This window comes from Podarcis filfolensis (assembly GCF_964270895.1).
Source record: "Podarcis filfolensis genome assembly, chromosome: 1".
NCBI lineage: Eukaryota > Metazoa > Chordata > Lepidosauria > Squamata > Lacertidae > Podarcis > Podarcis filfolensis.
The window spans coordinates 56,140,652-56,164,059 of record NC_139604.1 but is presented as its reverse complement, the minus strand read 5'-3'; the positions used below and the strand labels follow the sequence as shown (position 1 = coordinate 56,164,059).

The 23,408-nt window shown below is 44.0% G+C and overlaps 1 protein-coding gene across 2 annotated transcripts; it reads right to left on the bottom strand.

Annotated features, from left to right (window-relative positions):
- Window positions 1-3,197: 3,197 nt before the first annotated feature.
- LOC310762560 (membrane-spanning 4-domains subfamily A member 15-like) lies at window positions 3,198-21,471 on the bottom strand. 2 transcript variants are annotated; one of them, XM_083613799.1, is made up of 7 exons: window positions 20,929-21,471; window positions 10,701-10,918; window positions 8,844-8,963; window positions 7,951-8,007; window positions 6,631-6,753; window positions 4,894-5,007; window positions 3,198-4,679 (listed from the first exon to the last, which is right to left on the bottom strand). In XM_083613799.1, exons 2-7 carry the CDS (start codon window positions 10,899-10,901, stop codon window positions 4,557-4,559), a joined length of 738 nt encoding a protein of 245 aa, XP_083469925.1. In that variant the 5' UTR covers window positions 10,902-10,918; window positions 20,929-21,471; the 3' UTR covers window positions 3,198-4,556. The 2 variants fall into 2 exon arrangements, with proteins under 2 accessions (XP_083469925.1, XP_083469924.1); XM_083613798.1 differs by lacking the exon at window positions 20,929-21,471 and adding an exon at window positions 12,784-13,011.
- Between the last annotated feature and the right edge of the window lie 1,937 nt (window positions 21,472-23,408).

Below are 23,408 nucleotides of genomic sequence, written 5' to 3'. Positions count from 1 at the left end.
TAAGGCTGCAATATATCCCATTCTATAGGGATAGGATGCAGACACCTATCTTATCACGGAGATGATGAACACCTTTTTGGCTTTCTGTTTTCTTTCTGTTTTTCCATAATGCTTGCATCACCAGACCCTTTTCTCACTGTCTGTTACACTGGAGTTCCCTCTAGTGTCCCGATGTTCCTATTGCACTCTCCCGAAGACCTGCTTACTGTATTTCCTTCTCCTGTCCAGAAACAGCCCCCAAAGGGAGGTGAGGGTGAATAACTTTCCAGCTCACTACCAAGCCCAGCACAATGAGGCGCGTTCATCCCCTTTCCTGACACTGTTGCTGCTCCTCTCCTCCATTCTGACCTCCTCAGGCTTGCTATTACCTCTGCAGTTTAAATATCTTTTCTGGGATTGGGGTAACACTGTGCTGCTGGCCACAACTGCACTCTGTTGCTTTTGACCTGGCCTATGGTTTACTTATATCAATCGAGCTATCGTGCCAAGCAGATGCGAATCTCAGCCATGATCACTTCCTGCAGTGTTTAATTGTGTGCTTTATGTATTTGACTTGCTGTGCGGTTTTTGGTTTGCTTCCCTCATCTCCAGCAGCCAAATGCCTGCATGCACTTTGAGTTCCTGTTTCTCCCACTTGTGGCATATCTGAGACTCTTTGCTTTTGCTACACCTTTATCTAACAGGTTGCTGAACTCCATCTCCACACACCTAAAGGATCAGATCTGCAGTCCAGAAGTGCTAACTGATCCAGCACTGACACATGATTATTAATAATAATAATAATAATAATAATAATAATAATAATAATAATAATTTATACCCCGCCCATCTGGCTGAGTTTCCCCAGCCACTCTGGGCGGCTTCCAATTGAGTGTTAAAAACAATACAGCATTAAATATTAAAAACTTCCCTAAACAGGGCTGCCTTTAGATGTCTTTTAAAGATAAGATAGCTGCTTATTTCCTTCACATCTGGTGGAAGGGCATTCCACAGGGCAAGCACCACTACTGAGAAGGCCCTCTGTCTGGTTCCCTGCAACTTCACTTCTCGCAATGAGGGAACCGCCAGAAGGCCCTTGGCGCTGGATTTCAGTGTCCGGTCTGAACGATGGGGGTGGAGACGCTCCTTCAGATATACTGGACCGAGGCCGTTTAGGGCTTTAAAGGTCAGCACCAACACTTTGAATTGTTGTGTGACTTGAAGCACCTTTTATCTGCTTTGGCTGATATATCAGCTTCAAACTGGGTGGCAGTAGCTTAGTCACAATTACCAATGCACTTCTAACTTCCTGCTTAAACTATTATAGCATGTTGCATGACATTTCCTTTAAAATGGTCTGGAAACCGTGGCAGAACCCGAGCAGGAACACAAGATTTTTATGAGTGCCCTTACTTTCAACCAGGAAATGATGGAAGGTTTGTACTCCTTCTATGTGATCAGAAGTTTACATGAACAGGACAACTAATGGCAAAGCTATGAACACATCAGGTTTGTTTTCAAATGATTTTCTTGGCTAGAATCATGAAGCTTCCTTAGAGATCATGGCAGTCATATTACAAAGGAGTGGAATGTGTAACCTGAGATATGGCAACCTCATATATTATCATCTGACTGTTCTTTTCCTCTCCTGAGGTGCAATATTCTAGGGCTGTACACAACTCCACCCAGGACAAAATGGGCATGCTGAACACACAGTGACCTAGCTTCAGAGAGAATAGCTGAAAAAGGCAACAAAAGTGGATGTTTTAAAGAGCTTCTACTAACGAATTAAGAGAGAGAGAGAGAGAGAGAGAGAGAGAGAGAGAGAGAACAGTCATCGTTTCTGCTTCTAACATTTATTCACATCCGTTTTGTCTTTTGGAAACCCATTGTGCACTTCATAACTAATGCAGTAATGTAGGGTTCATATATTCTGGTTGTAACTTTAGGTTTATCCATATATTTATCCATATAAGTGAAATCCCATCTCTTAACTACAAGCATTTATGAAATTAAAGTTATAAAACCAGTAGATTAAAAAATGTGTAAAAGTTACAAGTCTCATATTAATCAGTTCATGACAATATTTACATTAAAATGTGATGTGATGGTTTTGCAGGAAAGCAAACAAAATAGTTCAGCCATGGTTAAAAAGTTGATGTGGTCAGGATCATGGCTACAAATCAGTTCTTTGGTATAAATTTCAAAGAGAAACTGAGCTGACATCGTCACAGTAGCTCATGTCTCATGGATGGACATGGGAAGAAGGATATTTTGCATGACTTGCGGCTATGCTGTCATGGTGAAAAAATGTGACCCTCTTGAGGCAGTAAAAAGCTTGGAAACCAAGACTCCTTTCTCTCGCTTAATGGCAAAACCAGTCAATGCACTGGTAAATCTGTCAGGATTATTTTCTTCAGAGTATCACAGTCCATGAGAAACTTGGCATAAGGCTACCTAGATATTAGAACAGAGATTGAGAGAAAAGAGGCAAATGAAGAGTGACAGTTGGAATTTCCCATAACGCTGGAAGGTTCCGCAAGACATTTTGACAGAAGAGTTTGGATTTGATATCCCGCTTTATCACTACCCCAAGGAGTCTCAAAGCGGCTAACATTCTCCTTTCCCTTCCTCCCCCACAACAAACACTCTGTGAGGTGAGTGGGGCTGAGAAACTTCAAAGAAGTGTGACTGGCCCAAGGTCACCCAGCAGCTGCATGTGGAGGAGTGGGGACGCGAACCCGGTTCCCCAGATTACGAGTCCACCACTCTTAACCACTACACCACACTGGCTAAGAGAACTCCCCATTTAGAAGGGGAAGTGGAGCAGCACCCAGGGGTGTAGGAAGGGGGATGCGGTGGGGGCAGGCTGCCCCGGGTGTCATCCCAGGGGGGGGTGACAAAATCTCCCTGGGCGGATCACGCCACCGCGCCACTATCGGACTCCCACCAGGAAGATCACACTGCCACACCACGATTGGCCGCCCCCCAAGAGGATCACCACACCACGCCGTGATTGGCCCCCTGTGAGGATTGCCCCACCCTTTGGGTAGATTGCCCCGCCCCCGAGTCATGGCATGTGCACCACTCCAGGTGCTCAAGTGGCTAGCTCCGCCCCTGGCAGCAATGCCAGGTGCCTCCCTTATTCTAGCCATAGCATATGAAAAAGCGAAACCTATCTCCGAATATTTTTCCATGCATAGGCTTTTCTGCAATCTGGAACCTTGGCAGAATTAGGGGTCCAGATCAGGTAGCACTATATATGTGTAGGCTTCTCTTATTCAATCAACTACACTCAATGTATGGAAGTTGGTGGTGAGCCAAAGGCACACTAAATGCAGCCCCACTCTGCTCATGGGGTCATCTTTGACATATAAGGCATTAAAGAGGCTTATTCATTATGTTTTAGCTTTTTTTATTAATGGCATTGAACTTCATTATATTTCTCAAAGGGACACAGGATGCTACCTTATACTGAATTAGGCTGCATTCATATGCTAGCTTATTCTGTTTCCATAACTGTTCCCTTCTGCATTATATTTGAACTTTCCTAAAAGCCACTTCCAGGAATACAGTGCAAGTTTAGAGCTATTTTCTGTGATAGTTGATTTTTTTTACACCTGGGGTTTTTGTTCACTAAAATATGAGAACTGGAAGAGATTTCCTCCCCCCGTCCTCATAGATGAGAATAACAAGGAAGAAATTCCAGTGCATGTATGGTAAGAACAGAGGAAGAATTTGTTTTGCAGTGAACTCAACTAATCTGACAAGGCTAGGGTTGCCTTAAGTCCATAATTTCCCAGACATATCCAGAATACTGCAGTCGCAAGCAGTGTCTGTGCGGAAATTGGCTAAATATCCTGGAAAATCCATGTCAGCAAGGTCATTTTTGCTGATTTCCCTCAGGAATAGCTCAAAACTTTGTCAAAAAAAGTTCAACAACTTTTCTGTCTGGATTTTCACTTTTTGAAATATGGCAACCCTAGACAAGGCTGGACTTGCTTGCAGATCGGAATACAACTCCCAGTCAGATGGCACCTGTATAAGGATTCTGCAGTACATTATTGGTGTGTGTAAAGGGCACACATATTTTAAATTTACATTTTTTACAAATTCACATTTTACAGGAAAATGCATTGAAAAGTATTGGGAAATGCATATTTGATGAAAAGAGTGTGTCAGTTTGACATAAGAGGTGCATACAAAATGTGCACAATTTAAATAGAAACTTTTTGTCCATCCTTTGAGCAACAAAAAAATCTATACAACAACCGCATGGAACAGACCTATGATTTGAAGCCAGCAAAACTGAGAGAGGACAGAATCAGATTGATCAGTCTATCTCTGGCTGAAGAATGCTTGAATCGCGACAGGTAGGTTGTTTTACAGTGGGGAAGCTAGGACATTGTACCAGCGACAGTGGAGTTTCAAAGAGACATGCCTTCTTATTCCTAGGCCTTTCTCCCAAAACTATGAACATAACACAGCAGAGACACATCTGAAGTTTGTGATTGACTTGGCATTCCAGAAGACCTGAATTGGGTGTAATTGTTCTTAGGAGTCTCATCTTGGCTTTTCTATTCTCCCTGGCTTGTGGGTTCATAGCACGGGTTGGCATATGCTTCATAAGATGGAGGAGGACCTATTGGCAGAAGATTTCCTTGGTGTGGTATGACTGCATCTGGCACATCATATATTGCCTGGAAAGTAGATTACAATGAACAATTAGAAAGTCTCAGATGCTATTATTACGCTTTACATCCTTCCAGATGCCACCACTGACTTAATTTTCTCCCAGTAGCATCTCCTCCGCCTTTTAATTCTGTAGAGGCCACCTGGTTCCCATTTTCCCAAAGCAAACATCTTACAAGTTTCACCCCCGTACCCAAGAAGAAGTCCCATGGAGATGCTTACCTCTTCACCTCGACGGAATATTGCTTCATACCCAAAACTTAGAGAGACCATTCCAATGAAGAACTCCAGGACGGCAAAGATCAAGATGACATTTAAAAGTCCTAGGGCTACTCTCTGCCAAACATAAAGCCATGCCGTCAGATCATATTAAGGTTACACGATTAAGGATAACTGAATCACCACAGAAAACTACTAAAGTAATAGATGATAAAATAAAAGACCCAGTGTTTGTCTTCAGATTGCAATACTGTTCAATTGTAATGGTAAATAATATTTTAAATATTAAACATTTTAATTTAAGATTGATCAGTATTTTGCCTTAAACATTGTTGCAACTTGCAATTCAGCTTCCCAGGTCCTATGGTTCTGAAGCACACTCATAAAGAGGTTCTGACAACACCAACATCTGGATCACCAATTTTTAGATTTGGCATTTGCTAATGTGTGATGAATCTGGCACCCAAAGGGAGAAAAGTAATCTCCTCATTTACCGTACTTGAATGCTTTTTTTATATAAGCAATGGCTGATTTACATGTGTCCAGTTGATGTGCAGCCACAAGCACATGCCTCACAGCAACCCGGAAGTGGCCAGAAAGGAGGCGGGGTGCGGTGGGCTTATGTGTGCTCCGCCAACATGCGTGGGAGTCAGGAACATAACCCCCGCACTAAACAATCATTGCCTGTATATATATAAATAATGGAAACAAGTTAAAATTAGCTCCGATCTTAAGAAATCATGACTGTGGGCTTAGACAAACTTCTGTTTGCCCTGCAGTTTTCCCCATGGTTCAGTGCTGAATCAGAGCACACGGCAATCAGGTTTTCTGCGGATTGCCATTTGTTCCGATTTATCACTAAAGAGTGGGTTTTCCAGGGGGAAAGGGGTGGGGCAAACACAAAACCACTCGGACCCATGCCTAGAAAACACAGGCCAAGCAGAACACAGATGAGCCCTCTGTCATCTATTAAACGTCCGCGGCTGATTCAGGCTCCACACAGGTATTAACAAGTCAGGTTTATTTGCAGAGCTTGTGTTTTTAACACACCAGCCTGTGGCAGGGTTTCTCTGCAGTCCAAGTGATGTCTGAGGGGCTTTGCTGTACCTGAGAGCAGGGTACACGGTTAATTCACTGTCCCTGGTTCCAATATATTTGCATTGAAGAGCCAAACTAGTCCCTATGTGGCTGAAATGTTAAATTCAATTGTTGCTAGACGACTTATTAGCATTAGCACTGGCCTTATTAGTATTATTAGTGCAGTCAATGATATAACTCTACCTCTGTCTGGTTGGTGCTGGGACCCTCTGCTCCTGCTGCTTAAGGACATGTAGTTCATCTTGTGAACTCCTTTCCTGCCACATCTACAAGCTGGCAGTGGAAGGAGACAAAGCCTTAAAAAGTTGTGAGGTTGCCGTTATATTAAATCAAGCTCCGCCTGATTCCTTTATGGCTCAGGTGACTAAGAAAGGCCTATTTTATCTCCCTGGCTTAACCTACCCTCCTGCCAGATCCTCCTATCCAGTAGCAGTTTCGCTTCACACCACTTGGTAAATGGCAAGGGATATAATGAGGGCAGAGCAAATAAAGGATGAGGATTACAGTGGAAAACAAAAAAATCTCAGGAGTTTGGCAGCCAGCCCCATTTGCTACATCCAGGTTAAGGGAGCTTTCCGATGCAGCCCATTCAACTGCTGCTAAAATAAGTTCAGAACTCAACATTCCCAAAAACAGGCTTACCAGGCGTATTAAGTCAGAGGGTGTATAATAAACGGGAAAAACATTTTCATCTATGAGGAGAACAATTATCCCAACAGTTGCAGCAAGAGTGCTCACAATGTTCAGGCATGCGCTGACTTTCATCTGTAAGAAACAAATACACCCTTAGGGTACAAGCTATTCTGGTCATGCTGCATAGCAACCTGACAAAAGCCTTATTCCAGGGATAGCCAATACAGTGCCTTCCAAGTGTTGCTGGCCATCCCAGCATCCCTGAGCAATGGCCCTGCTGGCTGGGGCTGATGGGAGTTGTGGTCCAACAACATCTCAAGGGCACCATGCTGGCTACCACAGCCCTATTCAGATATTCTTAAACATGGTGGGGGAGGTGGGCTGTGCACACTGCTCCCAGCCCCACCACCTGCCCCGCATCTTCCTGAGTTGAGTGGGAAGGTTTAAAGGAGGAAGTGGTTTGACCGGATGCAGTGGCTGTCCTCCCTGTGAACAAGAACCTAGGGTTCCTTGTGGTGGAGAGAATTGCAAGCATTCAAGCCAAACATGGTTATATCCCACTTCAGATCTTCCTGTACACTTCCCACTACCCTTCCACAGATGCAGCTTTAAAATGCATGACTAGAACTTTTGGCACCATCTCTATTAATGGAATTGCAAGAGTTTGGCCTCTTTTTTTTTTTTTACCTCCTTTTGACTATGTGAAAACTAGGGCTGTCTGAAAATGGCGCCCCAAAATTTCCCCATGTTATTTGCATTAAAAGAAGTGGGAGTTTTGCAGGTATTATCCGTGGGTGGACTGAAATTCTCCAAGTCTTCAGGAAGAGCTTGGAAAAAGAAAACGTGTTGTTTTTTTAAGTATCAAAAAATTGTTTTCTGATAAATTTTGGACAAGCCTACTTCCTAGATCAATTATGCAGGGATGAAATACTGCTTCAGTCCAAGGTCAGACCTTAGAAACAACTGCCTATAGAAGTCAGATTATTTCCAGGAATCTCTCTAAGAAAACGCCATTTTATTTTATTAGGATATTTGCACAGTTACTGCAGAGAAGGCTCAATGATTAAAAGAGTCTCAGCTTTTCCATGCTATTCCAAGACCTCTCTGAGGAGTCACAAGGTTTGGGACTCCAATAAGAGTTGGCTGCTCTTATCTGGGGGGAAATTCAGAACAAGGAGGATGCTACAGATTCTGTAGCCCTGAAGTCCTGACAGGAGGATTTTTAGAAGTCTTGTGTAAGCTGTACTGAGCTCCCAAAGAAAGTGTGCAATATATGTGCAGTAAATGGTGGGTTGAGAGGCAGGGCAGGATGTGAAGAACCAGACTCACCTGTAGAGATGATCTGTTATGCTCAGTTATCGCCAATGCAAATCCGGAAATGATGAACTGGGTCACACAAGGGAAAAAAATCAGGATTAGAGTAAAACTTCACTCCAAATTCAGGTGGGGAAAGACTTATGCAGATAAAAGAGGATGCTGACAAATGGGACAGGCTGTCTACAGGAGTTATGAGGCAAAAGTAAGGGGCCAGGGGCAAAATAATTAGGACAGGAAAAAATGCACTACGTGCATTTCCTGAATGTGATTTTTTTCTGTTGTAGTTACCATTCCTGTCTTTGATGCATAACCCACCATCTCCTGGAAAGCATAGGAAATTGGAGTTCAGCCTTGAGCTAATAAGCTGCGATTCCTCAGTGTAGTGTCCGAGCATCCAAAGAAATAGAACACGAACACACACACATACACACACGCACATGTTATATATTGGTATCTCTACCTGCATTAAATTGTCTGAACTCAACCTGGCAAATTATCTGAATTCAGTTTGGTATTCCTAAGAGAAACCAGCAATTTGGGTTTCTTATACAAATGACCGCTAGGCTGAGCTTGAGAGCTGCTTCCATGTGGGTTCCAAAATGCACAGAAAGCATTTGATCCCAGAAACCATGTGGACAAGGCCAATTTTCCACCTAGTTGGTACCCTCCCCGCTGATCAACTGTTGGATGTAAAAAGACTAGGCAATTAGTAATCGAAATGTCACATTCAAGTGCTATTGAATTCATGAAACATCTAACTGCTATTTAATTCCCTACTCTTAGGGTTTCTTGAATGGTGAGGTTCTCTTTCCCTTAGAAGAAAGGTTGCCTGCAGCAATCACTTGTCAAATGGGGAGGTGGCTGGCATAGTTTGAATTTGTTTCAATTGAACTGGTGCTACTTACAATGAGTCCGCCCCAGTACACATATCCAGAGAGCATAGTGTATGATTGGCTTCTGTCCAAGAGAAGGGTCAAGAGGCTCCCAAAACTAATGTGAACCAAGCCAATCAGAATCTGGATAGCCTGTAATAATACAATTGAATAGAATAGGTGAGATGAGTCCCAGTATCTTCGACAGTCTTTGTTTGGGGAGACAAATTCTGTCAATTTGAAACCGAAGGAACTGTCCAGAGCACTGACCAACTTTTGTAGCATCATAAAACACCCTCCCCATTTCCAAAGAGCAGCATTTCAGAGTTTTAAAAATCCATTTTTTAGACACGCCCTATATATCGTGCAAATGTATGGTTGTAAGAATGACATTTAAAACAAACAAAAAGGTACACAGCCCAAAGAGGAGTGAGAAAATTGCCATGGGTTGGTTTGTTTATTTTACAGTTTCATATCCTGCCTTTCCACCATTTAGGCTTTGCTATTGAAACAGCTACAAGTGTTGTTTGAGGGGGAAGCTAAGCTCACCTGACCTGGGCCAAAGAGGTGCTACCAGCTCCTGGTTTGGGGTACATCTACCCCACCTAGTGCAGCAGCAACTCTCACACAATTCCTTATATAAAGCTCCTCCCTTCCTAACAGCAGCCAGAATAAGGATTGCGGAAGTGCGGCAAAAGGGTGTGTGTGTCTGTTTATATAGATATAGATATAGATATAGATATAGATATAGATATAGATATAGATATAGATATAGATATAGATATAGATAACTTTAACACACTTTGGGAAGAAGTGGCATTCAGAAAACATTGTTTTGTGTGTCTGTGGGGTGGGGGAATTCCATTGCAACTCAGTTTTTAAAAGTACTGCTGAGAACTGGCGGGGGTGAGGGGAAGAGGGAAACTTGGATTTTCCCCCAAAGCAGATGTTTCAGGTGTTCAGCTTAGTAAAGGTAAAGGGACCCCTGACCATTAGGTCCAGTCGTGGCCGACTCTGGGGTTGTGGCGCTCATCTTGCTTTATTGACTGAGGGAGCCAGCGTACAGCTTCCAGGTCATGTGGCCAGCATGACTAAGCCGCTTCTGGCGAACCAGAGCAGCACACGGAAACGCCGTTTACCTTCCTGCCAGAGCGGTACCTATTTATCTACTTGCACTTTGACGTGCTTTCAAACTGCTAGGTTGGCAGGAGCAGGGACCGAGCAATGGGAGCTCACCTCGTCGCAGGGATTCAAACTGCCGACCTTCTGATCGGCAAGTCCTAGGCCCTGTGGTTTAACCCACAGCGCCACCCACATCCCGCATCTGCATGAAAGCAGATATTTCAGGTGTTCAGCTTAGATGGGACCATTTTTAATTTCTCTCCGTTTCTCACTTTTCCAATCTTAATTTCAGTTCTGCACATTTCCCTACAAATCACAATTTCCCTCCCTCCCCAGAAAGTTTTCCTTCAGGGTGAATTTATCTTACCACACACATTTCAGCATGCAGTTTTGCCAAACATACACATTTAGCACAGCAGTTGTACCCGAATAGAAAACATTTTACGGTGAAGAATATTTCAGAGAAGTGTGCATTTTGAAAGATGGCTACATTTTGGTGCACGTATTGTGCCAGAGACTGAGAATTAGGTGAGCTGAGTTCACCTTTCAATGCCGAATTATTTCCCCACAACCCTTGATGTGAATCAGAATATCAGAGCTGGGGTGGATGAATTGTGACAGAGAGGCAATGCTTGGTGTATAAGCTAATCCACAAAGAAGCCATAGAGGAAGATACTTCTGTTCCCTACATAATTATTTTTGCTATATAACTCTTTATTGGTGATCACAATAATCCCCAGAGACCATAGTATGAGATGGGTCACTTACCCCTAGCACCCTGGGTTCTCCTTTGCGTTCTGTACGTAAGTTACCAACTGGCTCAGTTCCTCCATAGAGGTGGCTCCCTGGATAGCCTGTTCCAAGTGGCTGGCCACCCAAATGCGTGGCACCAGTTGGGTACAAAATCTGGTTTGGGTGGCTGGCCATCACACCATGGTGAGGAATAACCACGAATGCTTGGTTGTCCATGCTGAGCAATGCAGCTACTGTAACAGAGGGGAAAGAGAAAAGAATCCATGAATTCGTTCATGAAAAGTGCACATTATTTTTCCTTGCTCTGAGTTTGATATGGGCTCCCTCGGGCATATGCAATGACAGGAGGCAGTTCTATGTTGCTATGTTGCTGGTAGAAACAAGCTGGCTGGGGCTGGTAGGAGTTGTAGTCCAAAAACATCTTGAGGGCATCAAGTTGTGGAAGACTGGTATACAGCAGGGGTGGAAATACCTTTTCAGCCACATTTGTATGCAACCTTCTGGGAACTGCATGCGACTGGCAGGCAGGGCCAGAACCACAGAGCAATGGATGTGGCTTTTACCTTTGTACAGAGGTTTGTACACACACACACAGTCTCCACTCAGGCAAATTAAAGGCGTTATCACCTTTCATGTCCACATTCTAGCCAAACAAAAGTACTCAGGGAGAAATCACAAACTGATGCAGAAATGGGACAGAACAGATTTATGAACAAATGAATGAACGAATGTACAACTGACACAGACTGGTTATAGACTGTTCTCTAAATACATCAGAATTCCACGCTCTCTAATGCAATAGTAGTAGCTCCAGTGATTTTTCATGCCAGAATCATATATATATACAGTAGATTAGGGATGGACGGTTCTCTCAATTTCATTCTCTCAGTTTCTCGTTTTCAAATTTCAAATTCAGTTATCCACATTAGTTTGCAATTTTTTAAAAAGTCCTCATGAAAATGCATTAGCATTGTACTGCAAAATTGCTTCTAGTAAGCACATTTTGGGTGCAGTTGTGCCTAACGCACACAGTTATGGAAAGCACTATCACCTTATATTATGCATTTTTGTACGTTATTTTCACGAATATATGTTACCTGGCTGGAAAACTACACTGCAAAATTTGGAGAAGTGTGAATTTAGAAGGCTGATTGCATAATGCGTATTGTTTTCGAAAGTGCAGGTTAGGTAGGTAAAGGGACCCCTGACCGTTAGGTCCAGTCGTGACCGACTCTGGGGTTGCGGCGCTCATCTTGCCTTATTGGCCAAGGGAGCCGGTGTACAGCTTCCGGGTCATGTGGCCAGCATGACTAAGCCGTTTCTGGCGAACCAGAGCAGCGCACGGAAACGCCGTTTACCTTCCCGCCGGAGCGGTACCTATTTATCTACTTGCACTTTGACGTGGACGTGCTTTCGAACTGCTAGGTTGGCAGGAGCAGGGACTGAGCAACAGGAGCTCATCCCATTGCGAGGATTCGAACCGCCGACCTTCTGATCGGCAAGTCCTAAGCTCTGTGTTTTAACCCACAGCGCCACCCGCATCCTGCAGATTAGGCAGATTCACCTTTAAATACAAACAATTGAAATTCTCCCCCATCCCTAAAAGAGAGTAAGAAATAGGGGTGGTATTTAACTATGTTGTTGTATGGGTGAGGTGAGGTATATTTGTGCAGTTCCCTCCTTTCCCCTGGCCCATGCGCCCTTATGCCCCTTAAATCATTGTTGGAGGGTTAAAGGAACCTCCAGAACTGGTTCAGGGGATGCAAGGGAGGGAAAGGGGGGGAGGAAGTCTCATTGTGTGAGTTGAGCTTGTTCCCTATACCCCACTTAGTGCTACATTGAATCTCACCCTAGGTATTCTATTGCCTGTTTCAAGGGCAAATGGGTTCGCATCCACTGCCACCTCCACCCCACCCCTGTCTTCCCCATTTGCCCTATTTCTAGCAGCATGAAAAAGATCTAATTCTTTACCCTGGAGACTCTCCCTCCTTTCTTTCTCCGTACCCCTCCCTCCTTCCTGTGAGAGGCCTTGGCCACCAACAGTGACCAATGATCCTCCTAATAATGACCCAAGCTACCGACAGGTGATAGTACTCACTGTATTTCCTGACCTTGCAGATTCTGCTTTCCCTCTTGGGTGTTCGAGTTCTACTCAGTCAACCAGGAAGCTTGCTAAGAATTTTAAAGAAGCGTCATTCGTTGCTGTTGGACCTTTGATCTTATTTGCTTGGTCATATCCGCCCTTTTCCTGCAGGTATGTCCCAGTTCTACCTTCATCGGGGTTATGGTTGCCATGGTCCCTTCTATTAAAGAGCTTCTCTATACCCTAGAGCAGAGTTTTCCAAACTTTTCATGTTGGCGACAAACTTTTTAGACAGGCATCATTTCGCAACACAGTAATCCAGTTTTACTAGCAAACCAGAGGTTAACTAACCCCTTTCCAGCCCCGGCAGCAGTGCAAAGAGCGTTTGGGTGACACACCTGCACACTGCAGCCAACACACTAATGTGTGTCAGGACACACAGTTTGGAAAGTTCTGCCCTAGAGCATTACGGTATTTTTATTTCATTTATAATATTTCTATACTGCTTTTTTATTCGCTGGAAGTTTTCCAGCACCTCCTTGAAACACTGTTGTTCAGGCAAGCTTATCTAGACTTCTCCTGTCAATTTGTTTCCGAGCACAATTCAAAGTGTTGGTGCTGACCTTTAAAGCCCTAAACGGCCTCGGTCCAGTATACCTGAAGGAGTGTCTCCACCCCCATCATTCTGCCCGGACGCTGAGGTCCAGCGCCGAGGGCCTTCTGGCGGTTCCCTCATTGCGAGAAGCAAAGCTACAGGGAACCAGGCAGAGGGCCTTCTCGGTAGTGGCGCCCGCCCTGTGGAACGCCCTTCCAGCAGATGTCAAAGCAATAAACAACTACCTGACATTCAGAAGACATCTTAAGGCAGCCCTGTTCAGGGAAGTTTTTAACGTGTGATATTTTACTGTATTTTTGGTTTCTATGGAAGCCGCCCAGAGTGGCTGGGGAGGCCGAGCCAGATGGGCAGGGTATAAATAATAAATTATTATTATTATTATTATTATTATTATTATTATTATTATCTTTTTGTCTACTCTTGATGTTTATCACGTCAATGTTTTAAAATGGCCACTCACCCACTCCAGCGGTGGGCGTCGGTTGCAACCTGGCATGGGGCTTCCTCATCCTCCCGCAGCCATGCCATGTCCCCCTGAGCATTGCTCCTGTCCCCTGGCCATTGCGGTGCCTGATGGGTTCCCGCCAAACCCAGATTCAAATTCTGGCCTATCTGCGGCGGCCTGTGGGTGGGGCAACAGGAGCGGACTGCATTTGGTGAGGTTTCTCTCCGGTCCACTCCCAGAGCTTCAAAGGAAGCAGCCACATTTATTAAGAGTTTAAATATTTGAGGTGGGGTGTAAGCTGCCTAGAGGTTTTGTTACAATCAGAGCTCTCACTCACTCACTTACACACACACACACACACACACACACACACACACACACTAACCGTGCCTTAAGTAGTTTACAGCAATTCAGAATAGCTGGAGTGGGGACAAGAGTGCCAGCTTGAATAAAATATTGGGGGGCGAGCCCTGCCCTGCATAATCAATCCCATGACACAGTGCACACGCCCCATTTGAATGGCAATGCCAATCAATGGGGGGGATAAGCCCCTCAAATATTTTAGTGGGGGAGCTGAAGGGACCTTGGCTCCTGGGAGTTGGCTCCTATGTGTGTTCACAAGCCCTTGTAGGAAACCTTCTGAGCATGGCAGTGGATTGTGGGTCAAGAGGCAGAAGTAAATAGAGAAAATGATGTTGCTTTCATATTTATGCAGCAAGCAGAGCCATAGCTGGCCAGGCTTTTTGCCCTGGATGATGAAGAAGAAGAGTTTGGATTTGATACCCAGCTTTATCACTACTCTAAGGAGTCTCAAAGCGGCTAACAATCTCCTTTTCCCTTCCTCCCCCACAACAAATACTCTGTGAGGTGAGTGAGGCTGAGAGACTTCAGAGAAGTGTGACTAGCCCAAGGTCACCCAGCAGCTGCGTGTGGAGGAGCGGAGACGCGAACCCAGTTCCCCGGATTACAAGTCCACCACTCTTAAGCACTACACCACACTGGCAAAGCCTCTAGAGGGGTACCATTGAAACTCCCTGCTTGTGTGTGTCTGTATGCAAATGCACATGGGTGTGGGTGTGCCAAACTGGGTCTTTGACCCAAGTGAAATAAAAGCTAGTTTTGCCCCTGCAGTAAGCCACAAGTCCCATCATGCAAAAGTCAGGCTTCTATACACAAACAACCATGCATTTCTCTCAGTTTTCCATCCAAACAAGCAAAGTGCATGATCACTGCTCAAGGACACATTTCAGCCTGGTAAAACCACTCAAGGAGCAAGGCAGAAGGGTGGTACTAGGGAGAGTCCCAGGGCCCAGACAGAGACACCTAGAGAACATATTCATCACTCAAGGCTGAGGAGTCCCACCCTTGGAACACATCAATAGAGCCCTACACATCATAGTGATTACTACTACACTCTTTAGAACACTGTACTGTATATCCCTAGAAATGGGTGAGCCCCAGCTGCAATTTAGAATGGAACTGACACAAATGAGCTAATTTGGGCCAATTATAATTGCCTCACTAATTAACTTACAATTGGGCCTCCTCAATGGGACCCTCTACTACCCCTTCCTTTCCCTGCCATACTCAGCGATGTGGGTAGTGAGGTTTTCAGGAGAGCTTTTGTCAGGCCCACATACCACTGGAAATGTCGTTCCTATGGTTCTTTCTTGACGACTCTGGACACTTGTGGCAGCATTTGGGATCCTCCTGTGAGGGCTTGATGCCACCGCGTAAGCTTTGAGTAGGCAGTGGAGCAGTGGTGAGGGCATGACCAACTGGGTGGACCTGGGCCTCCAATGAGTCTGGGCCTGGCTCAGCAGGGGCTTGCAGGAGCCAGAATGCAAAGGTTGGAATTCAATGTCATGCTAAGGTGACAATTCCGTCAGCGCAAGCATTTCTGCTGGCCAAACAGAACAATCTCCCTGCCCTCATGTGCTGTTCCAGGGGTTCTCCTGACCCTCCTGGGCAGATCTGGAGAGGGTATGAGGATCACATGGGGTTTGGGTTCCACAAGGGGCTCCTTGGGCTGGCTTTGCTCTGCACATTAAGGTCTCCTCTGCACGGGGTCATCATCAGTAAGGAAAATGACCCAAAGAGTCAATGTCTTATAGTAAAACCTGCAGGCTGCTTCACCTTAACTTTTGCCAGCTCCAGGCTTAGGTTACCGTTGTCACATGTTATCATTCTTTGTGGCAGCTTTTTCAATATCTGAAGAATTATAGAAAATTAATTCTTTACACTGCTTGCTCCAGCTTTCCTGTAGCTGGCTTGTATCCTAAGGCCACTTTCAGTGATGAAGCAATTTCCCACCATTAGTAGGAGAGGCTGAGTTAGCACCATTTATATGGCGAAGCTTGTCTGAGTGATAAGAGATGGGTGCCAGAAACAGAAACTTGGAAGGAACACCTCATTGGGGTTTTAATGCAACATTTCACAGTTCTATCTCTGGAACAGCAGAGGGCAGAATATCATTTTCTTTATTCACGTATCTGCATAAGAAATGCGATGTTAATAAACACGTTTGCCAACAAGTACCCTTTTTATCAACCAGTGTCGACTTTTATCAACCAATGTAGAAGAATTTCTACTGTATAAAGGTCACAGACCATGGAGAGAGAGACCATAGTATTTGCAGAGCCCTTTGCAACGCAGACGCAGACCCATTTTATGCATGTTTACTTGAAAAAAGAAGTCCCACTGTCTGATTGAAAATGAAAATGGCCTCTTCAGGAGAAGGCAATTAGAGGCTTGGGCTTTAGAATTTCTGTAATAAGTAGATGGATCAGATATTATTGTCCTTTTGAACATAATTTATGATGAGATTTGATAGAGATCTTAAAAGCTTAAGTTTTAATAACCTCTTTGTCTCACTGGTTCTCATTCACAGAATGTGAGAAATAAGGGGGTAAAGGCTATGGTTTTTATAATGCCTTACTTATTGTGATATAAGTTCTTTTACTGTCTCCCAACTTTTTCATAATTCTTTTCCTCCTGCTAATGGGAATGATAGGGCAATCTTTGCGGTTTTCAAAAATCACATTGCATCTTTAAGTGTGCCAGGATTTATGCTTTCTCCAAAACTGCTTTGTTAATTTGTAACAATGTCAATAAATAGCAATGGAATTCACTCTTTGCATTTTCCGCCTTTCATTTCCTTCTGACCTCATTGTTTACAGTTCCCTCCCAGCAGCCATGCCTATCTGAAATCACATGAATGTGAAGAATAATTACTGAGCTTTTGGATTAGATGTTACAGTTTTGGCTAACAGCAGGGGCACTCTGCATTAACATTCAGTGCAAGTCTGCACACGTCAGAGTCACAAGTTAGAGAATGCTTCCTTCAGATGGCACTGGATATCCATTTCAATGTTTCATTGACAAAGAAATATCTGGATGGGCACAGAGTAGGGCCATCCCCATATGAGAGGAGGGGGAAAGCTTAATGAATCACACAATTGAATTGAACAATCTGTTAATCTGTAATTATTTGTATGGTTTTAATAAATTTTATATTTTATATCATTTTAATTCTACCAATATTAAATTGTTTTTAATGATTGTTTTGTCTATGTTTTTAGCGGTTCTTGTTCTCATTTGTAAGCTGCCTTGGGTCTCATCAGGGGGAAAGGTGTGGGGGTCATTCCATGTCATGTGATCCAATGACTTTTACCTTACCATTTTATATTGCTTTCAGTTTCCTAAAAATAGTATAAGAGAAGGTCCCAAATCTCAGTTTTTGATTTTTTATCTCATCCCGTTTTTGAATTATGGGAGTTTGAAATTTTAAAAAAATGACAATTTTGGCCTACACAAACACCTTAAAAGCTCAGCCCATAATTGCACTCAATGTGTTTTGACTATATGCAATTTTGGCTTTAAGTGTGCAACATAACCCTCATTGAGGGCTGGCTGTACATGGCTACCACTCCCTAGTTTTTTTCTGCATTTCATTTCTTTCTGGCTCTCCCGTTTACAGTCCCACACCTAAACCATGTACGTGTGTGTGTGTGTGTGTGTGTGTGTGTGTGTGTGTGTGTACCTGCAACTCAGGATAACACTTCATGCATCTGTTGAAGTGGACTGTCATTCACAAAAGCTTCTGTCATAATAAATTGGTTAGTCTTTAAGATGCCACACAACTCTCTTGTTGTTTTGATTTTGCTATCACTCTGTATTTGGATTTAGTCTTCAACTACATCAATGACATGTTATACATTTTGTGTTAAACGGTGGGTGAAAATACAATACAAACAACTGTAGCTTAACATTTCATTAAGAACTTGCATGCCTAAAAGCCCAATAATGAATCTTGAAGATCTGTAAAAACATCAGTGCCCAGAAGCCCAATAATGAACACTCCCTTGTCTGAAAACCTTCTATATATTTACCAGCTGAAGTTAGCATAATGAAAGGTATTGCCTTACCATGTTTTTGTCACTGGAAACCAGATGCAATTTCAAGGCAGAATGGGACAAGCAGAGGGTTCTGCATTATGCATTAGGGTATCACAGCACTGACTGGGGAATGAAGACCAAGACACTTGGGCTAAACGCTCCGTTTGTTTCATGTGTTTAGCACCACAATCCACAGAAAGCACTGTGCAATATACCACTAGAACTCAGGTGTTTGCATACATGTGCAACATAATGAAACAGGTGGGCCTCTCCCCCCCCGTACCTTCAGTTTAAATTATTATCTGAAGCCACTTCTATGCATATCCCAAATTAGAACCCACACATCCCATGGTTTGTCTTTCCTTCCATTCACACCTTGTCATCCCTGCAGGTCGCATTTCAACCCCTTCTAGACTGCCGGCTCTGCAAAGAGATTAGATTGCGTCGCAGTGGCCTGCTGCCGCGCAGCTAAGCTTCCATCTGCTTCCCTTCTTTCACCAGTGTTGGTGGCAAAGTCAGCCATTGAGAGAGAAATATGACCATGCACACGGAACACCAGCTGGGCTCTGATGAGATCTCAGGTGAAGAGAGATCTCTGCAAAGAACCCAGGGCAAGTTCTGAGGCCAGAGGAAGGATTTCCTGCATCAGGCAGGGTGCTGGAGCTCCAGATGGTCCACAAGGCCTCCTCCAACTGGATGATCTGAGTTTATTCATTCTAAAAAAATATTTACATCCAGCCATATCATAAAATATCAGGGCAGTGTGCAGCAATAGGTATACAATAAAACATAAAACACAATGAAAAATGGTAGAAAATAATCACTGAAACGACCACATTGGCCTGTCGGCATTAAAAGGTCAGCATTAAAAGAGATGGCTGAACGTCGAAAGAGAGGGTGCTTGTCAAATCTCTGCTGGAGAGTCCCTGGAGCTTCAGGTGTGGCTAGGAGAGACTTTTAGCAGCTATGGCTGGTAAATACATTCATGGCCATTCCCTGATCAGGATTGTTTGAGACCACAGTTGTCCAGACATTGGTAACCTCATGGCTGGATTACTGCAATGTGCTCTATGTGTGGCCACCGCTGTGATTGGTCCGGTGGTTGCAGCTGGTGCAGAAAAGAGCAGCTCGGTTGTTTGTGTGGGCAAACTACTACCATCACAACAACACTTCACTTGCAGGATTTGCACTGGCTGCCAAGTTTGCTACCAGGCCAAGTTCAGTGTGTTGGTACCAACATATAAGTCCCTATACAGCTCCAGTTGCTTGAGAAGCGCCTTATTCACCCAGTAGATTGCTGCGTTTTGCAGGAGAGTTTCTCCTGTGAGTGCCACAGACCTCAGAAGCCCTCTCCACAGTAACTCGGAGCAGGGCTTTTCATGTGGCTGCCCCTGTTCTGTGGAGCAGCATTTCTGTCGAGATACAGCAAGCAATCACTAGCTGCACTTTCCAGAAACAATTGAAGACAGTTATTGTTCTGACAGGCTTTCCTAGCTGGATAAATGAGCATTCAGCATAAGTGTCCACTTGTTAGGATTTTAGTCTTGCTTTAAATGTTGTTTTTGTGTTCTTAACTGTTTTTAATTATCTTATGTGCATATTGCCTCGAGACAGTGGTTCAGAAGGCAATTAATAAAGCAATACAGTGGTACCTCGGGTTACATTCGCTTCAGGTTACATACGCTTCAGGTTACAGACTCCGCTAACCCAGAAATAGTACCTCGGGTTAAGAACTTTGCTTCAGGATGGGAACAGAAATTGTTCTCCGGCGGCGCAGCAGCAGCAGGAGGCCCCATTAGCTAAAGTGGTGCTTCAGGTTAAGAACAGTTTGAGGTTAAGAACGGACCTCCGCAACGAATTAAGTACTTAACCCGAGGTACCACTGTAATAGTAAATTTACAACAGACTCTTGCTGCTGATTATAATAACCAAAGAGAAGGGCAGCCAAGGTATGAACACAAGCAGCAATAAACAATACCCAAGCCTAGATCAATAAAAACTTAAGCCATTTAAAAACTGAAGTCAGCAACTAGTGTTGCTGCTCTTTTTCAGTTCCTAGAAGGTGAAAGAAGAGCAAATTATTTGAGATCACAAGGACTGAAGGAGAAATAGTCTTATAGGTACAATGAAGCAGGATGTATACTTTTGCTCTTAAGTAGTAAATGAGGTACATGAAAGGGGCCAAGGCAGAGACAATGTGACCCCCATGAGGAATCTCTGGCAGCCCCATATTTCTCCTTTTATCCCCAGAATGGTAGGCACCCACCTTGGGAAACTTTAGCGCCACCTGTGCAACTCCAGCACCGTATTTGCACCAAGTTCAAACCGTAAGGCTGTGCAGAAATGCATCGTCAATGTCTGGTTCAAAGTGTGGCAATTCCCTTTTCTAGGGCATTCATCAAAACCTCAAGCCAGATGGAACACAAGATCTTCTTGCTCATCTTGGCATTCAGCTAAGCTGGGAGATGTATTTTCAATTACTATAATAGGATGCAGCACAGCGTCAGCACTAAATGATGTTAAATAGTTTTAGCAATGATAGCATTATATCCTGATCTTCTTTTAAAACCTGTCAACATATGGCCGGAGCCTCCAGCAAAATACAAGCTGAAATCGATACACAGAAAACAATTCAGTTAGGATTTGTTTTCCCCTCCAGCATTTTAAAGCAAAAGAACAACCGAGAGGAGCACACTACAAACCTGTGTCCCTTCTTCTTTCAGGCCTGATTCTACAGCATTGCTAGGAAGACCACATCTAATTATGGGTTGAAAAATTTCCATAACAACAACAAAACACCTCCTTCCTACAAACCATATGTCCAAACACAAATAATAAACCAAACACAAATCACATAGCATGCCTCCTCACAGGACCTTTGCTTTGCTGAGACTGGTTCAGGTGCCCAAGTGTTCTTTCCTGGGTGACAGAAGGTCAGTTAATCTCTATTTAAATACTGCCTTTTCACATTTTGCATGCACAGAAATTCCAGTCAAACACTGTATTTGACTAGAAGGCTGAACAGAATGTTTCAATCACTAGGCAACGGGCCTGTTAAAATTTATTCGTACCATCTGGGCAATTGACATCAGGACAATAATAGACTTTGATTTCCAGAAATCTGCTCTGTGCTGAGTCCAGTTTCCTTTTCCCTTAAAAAAGAGGTGGAGAACCTGCAGCCCAAAGGCCACAGATGGCCCACAGCCCAGGGCTGGCACTACGATGAGCCTTTCTGATTTGAGGCAGTCACCTCAAGCAGCACTCTGGGAGGAGTGGCAGGTTTGGGTCTGGGTTCTGCGCCCAACTTCCCTTCCTGCATAATCTTCTACCCGGGACAGTTTCTTCACACTTACAAATCCCTTTCTATCCTTTCTCTTTCCACTCTTCACCCTCTCAAAACATGCCTCCTCTTTCCGTTCCACCAACCAACCTCTCTCTCGCCTTTGCACCATGCCTTACTAGCTGGATACTGAAGCTGCTGTCTTGCAAAGCTAGGAGCTTGTCTGTCAGGAGGCAGCTGCACATGAGTGGGACTCTGTGGCAAAGTGATTTGACAGACGTATGGAAAAGAAGGGACAGTAAGACACCATGAAATGGGGAGAGTCAATGCTCTGGTGAAGCAAGGGGGACAAAATGCAGGAGGAAAGGGTGGGAAGGAGAACGAAAGCGTTTTCCTGGTACATAAAAGCACTTTTAAGCTCTCTGCCTTGCTTACTGGGCTCTGGGAAACTCTCATGCAGGCTCTAGTGGCCTTTGTGAGATCTCGAGGAGGCCTCCAAAGCCCAAGAAAGAGTTCCTAGAACTCAGGAGGAAGGCTGAAATTGTGCTAGTTAAAACTGCATAAGTTGCGAGTTAACGGCATCCCAGAGACGCCACCATCTCCAGTCACCCTCATTCCAAGCAAACCAAAACCAAAGTGTGCCCTGGCATCTGTGAGATCAGGGTGCATGTGACAATATTAAGGTCCATCTCCTACAAGTTCTGGTTGCCCTTTTCCTGAAAAGTGGTTCACTCAGGCTAAAGGTACTTCATTTCCACTCAAACCTTTTGGTCAGGTTAGATATTATATTCGGACATCCTCACCTGGTTTGCAAAATATACCACTCCATTCCACGTCCCAGACAGATTCCTAAAGCATTGTTCTCTCTCAGGGTCCAGAAAACTGTAAAACTGGGAGGGGAATTATCATCCATGCTGCATTTCATATGCTGTGTTGCCCTACATCAGGTTGTTATGTAATGTTGCCTCAGAAACTGCCTTGCTGCTTGCCTCATACAAGTTCTGTGTGGGCTTATTCGGCTGAATTGTACAACAGCAGTTTCCTATTGCTTTAGCTTATTGGTGCAGTAGATATACATCTCTCTCTCTCTCTCTCTCTCTCTCTCTCTCTCTCTCTCTCTCTCTCACACACACACACACACACACATACACACACACTTGCTGTGAGATTTTTTAAAAAAATCAGCCTTGTTTCGTTATAGACAGGAGACAGAGTCGATGCAGTGCACAGTAAGACCAGCTAAAACTCTGTTGCCGTATTAAGCAGCTAACCTACTATTACCTCAGATTAAGCTCTTTCAGTGCATTTTCTACAACCTTTTACTCTCCTCTGACTAGCTGCTTCAGGCAAGGTTTTACGTCAAATCAACACTTTCAGGATTCATCTACTTTACACTACAGTTCATACTCGTCCACTTCAAAACCAGATATTGATATTATACACAGTGGAAAAGTAGGATGAGCACTCAGCATCACTGTGGGCAGGTGCAGAATAAATGCATGGGTAAAGTCTGAACATTGAATTTTAAAATGCAATGTTCACATACTGAGACCTGGGTTTGGGGGCGCATAGCCAAGAAGTTAGACGCTGAATGCATATTTGAGTGTTTTATTACTATTACACTGAGTGTTTTGTTATATTACATTCTAATAGGTGTCTTGTAAGTATGGTGCTCTTTATCTTTGAATATTAATCCACTTTGAGCATTCACAGAAATAGATGATGACTATCTCGTGCCCGCCCCCTGTCCCCCAATTCATTGGAACTCCTTCTGTGAGACAGCTATCAGGCTGCAATGAAGAGAGCAACAGGATGGTGAGTTAGTTCGCCATTTTGCTCTGGGTGGAATAAGAGCAAGCATCTGCAGGAGGGTGAATCTTCTGTTAGGGACAACAACAAAAA

Coding starts and splice junctions, on each gene's coding strand:
- LOC310762560 (XM_083613799.1), bottom strand. CDS start 10,901: ATGGACAACCAAGCATTCGTGGTTATTCCTCACCATGGTGTGATGGCC. Junction 8,964..10,700: donor GAGAACCCAGGGTGCTAGGG/GTAAGTGACCCA, acceptor GTATTATTACAG/GCTATCCAGATTCTGATTGG. Junction 6,754..7,950: donor ATAACAGATCATCTCTACAG/GTGAGTCTGGTT, acceptor TGTTTCTTACAG/ATGAAAGTCAGCGCATGCCT.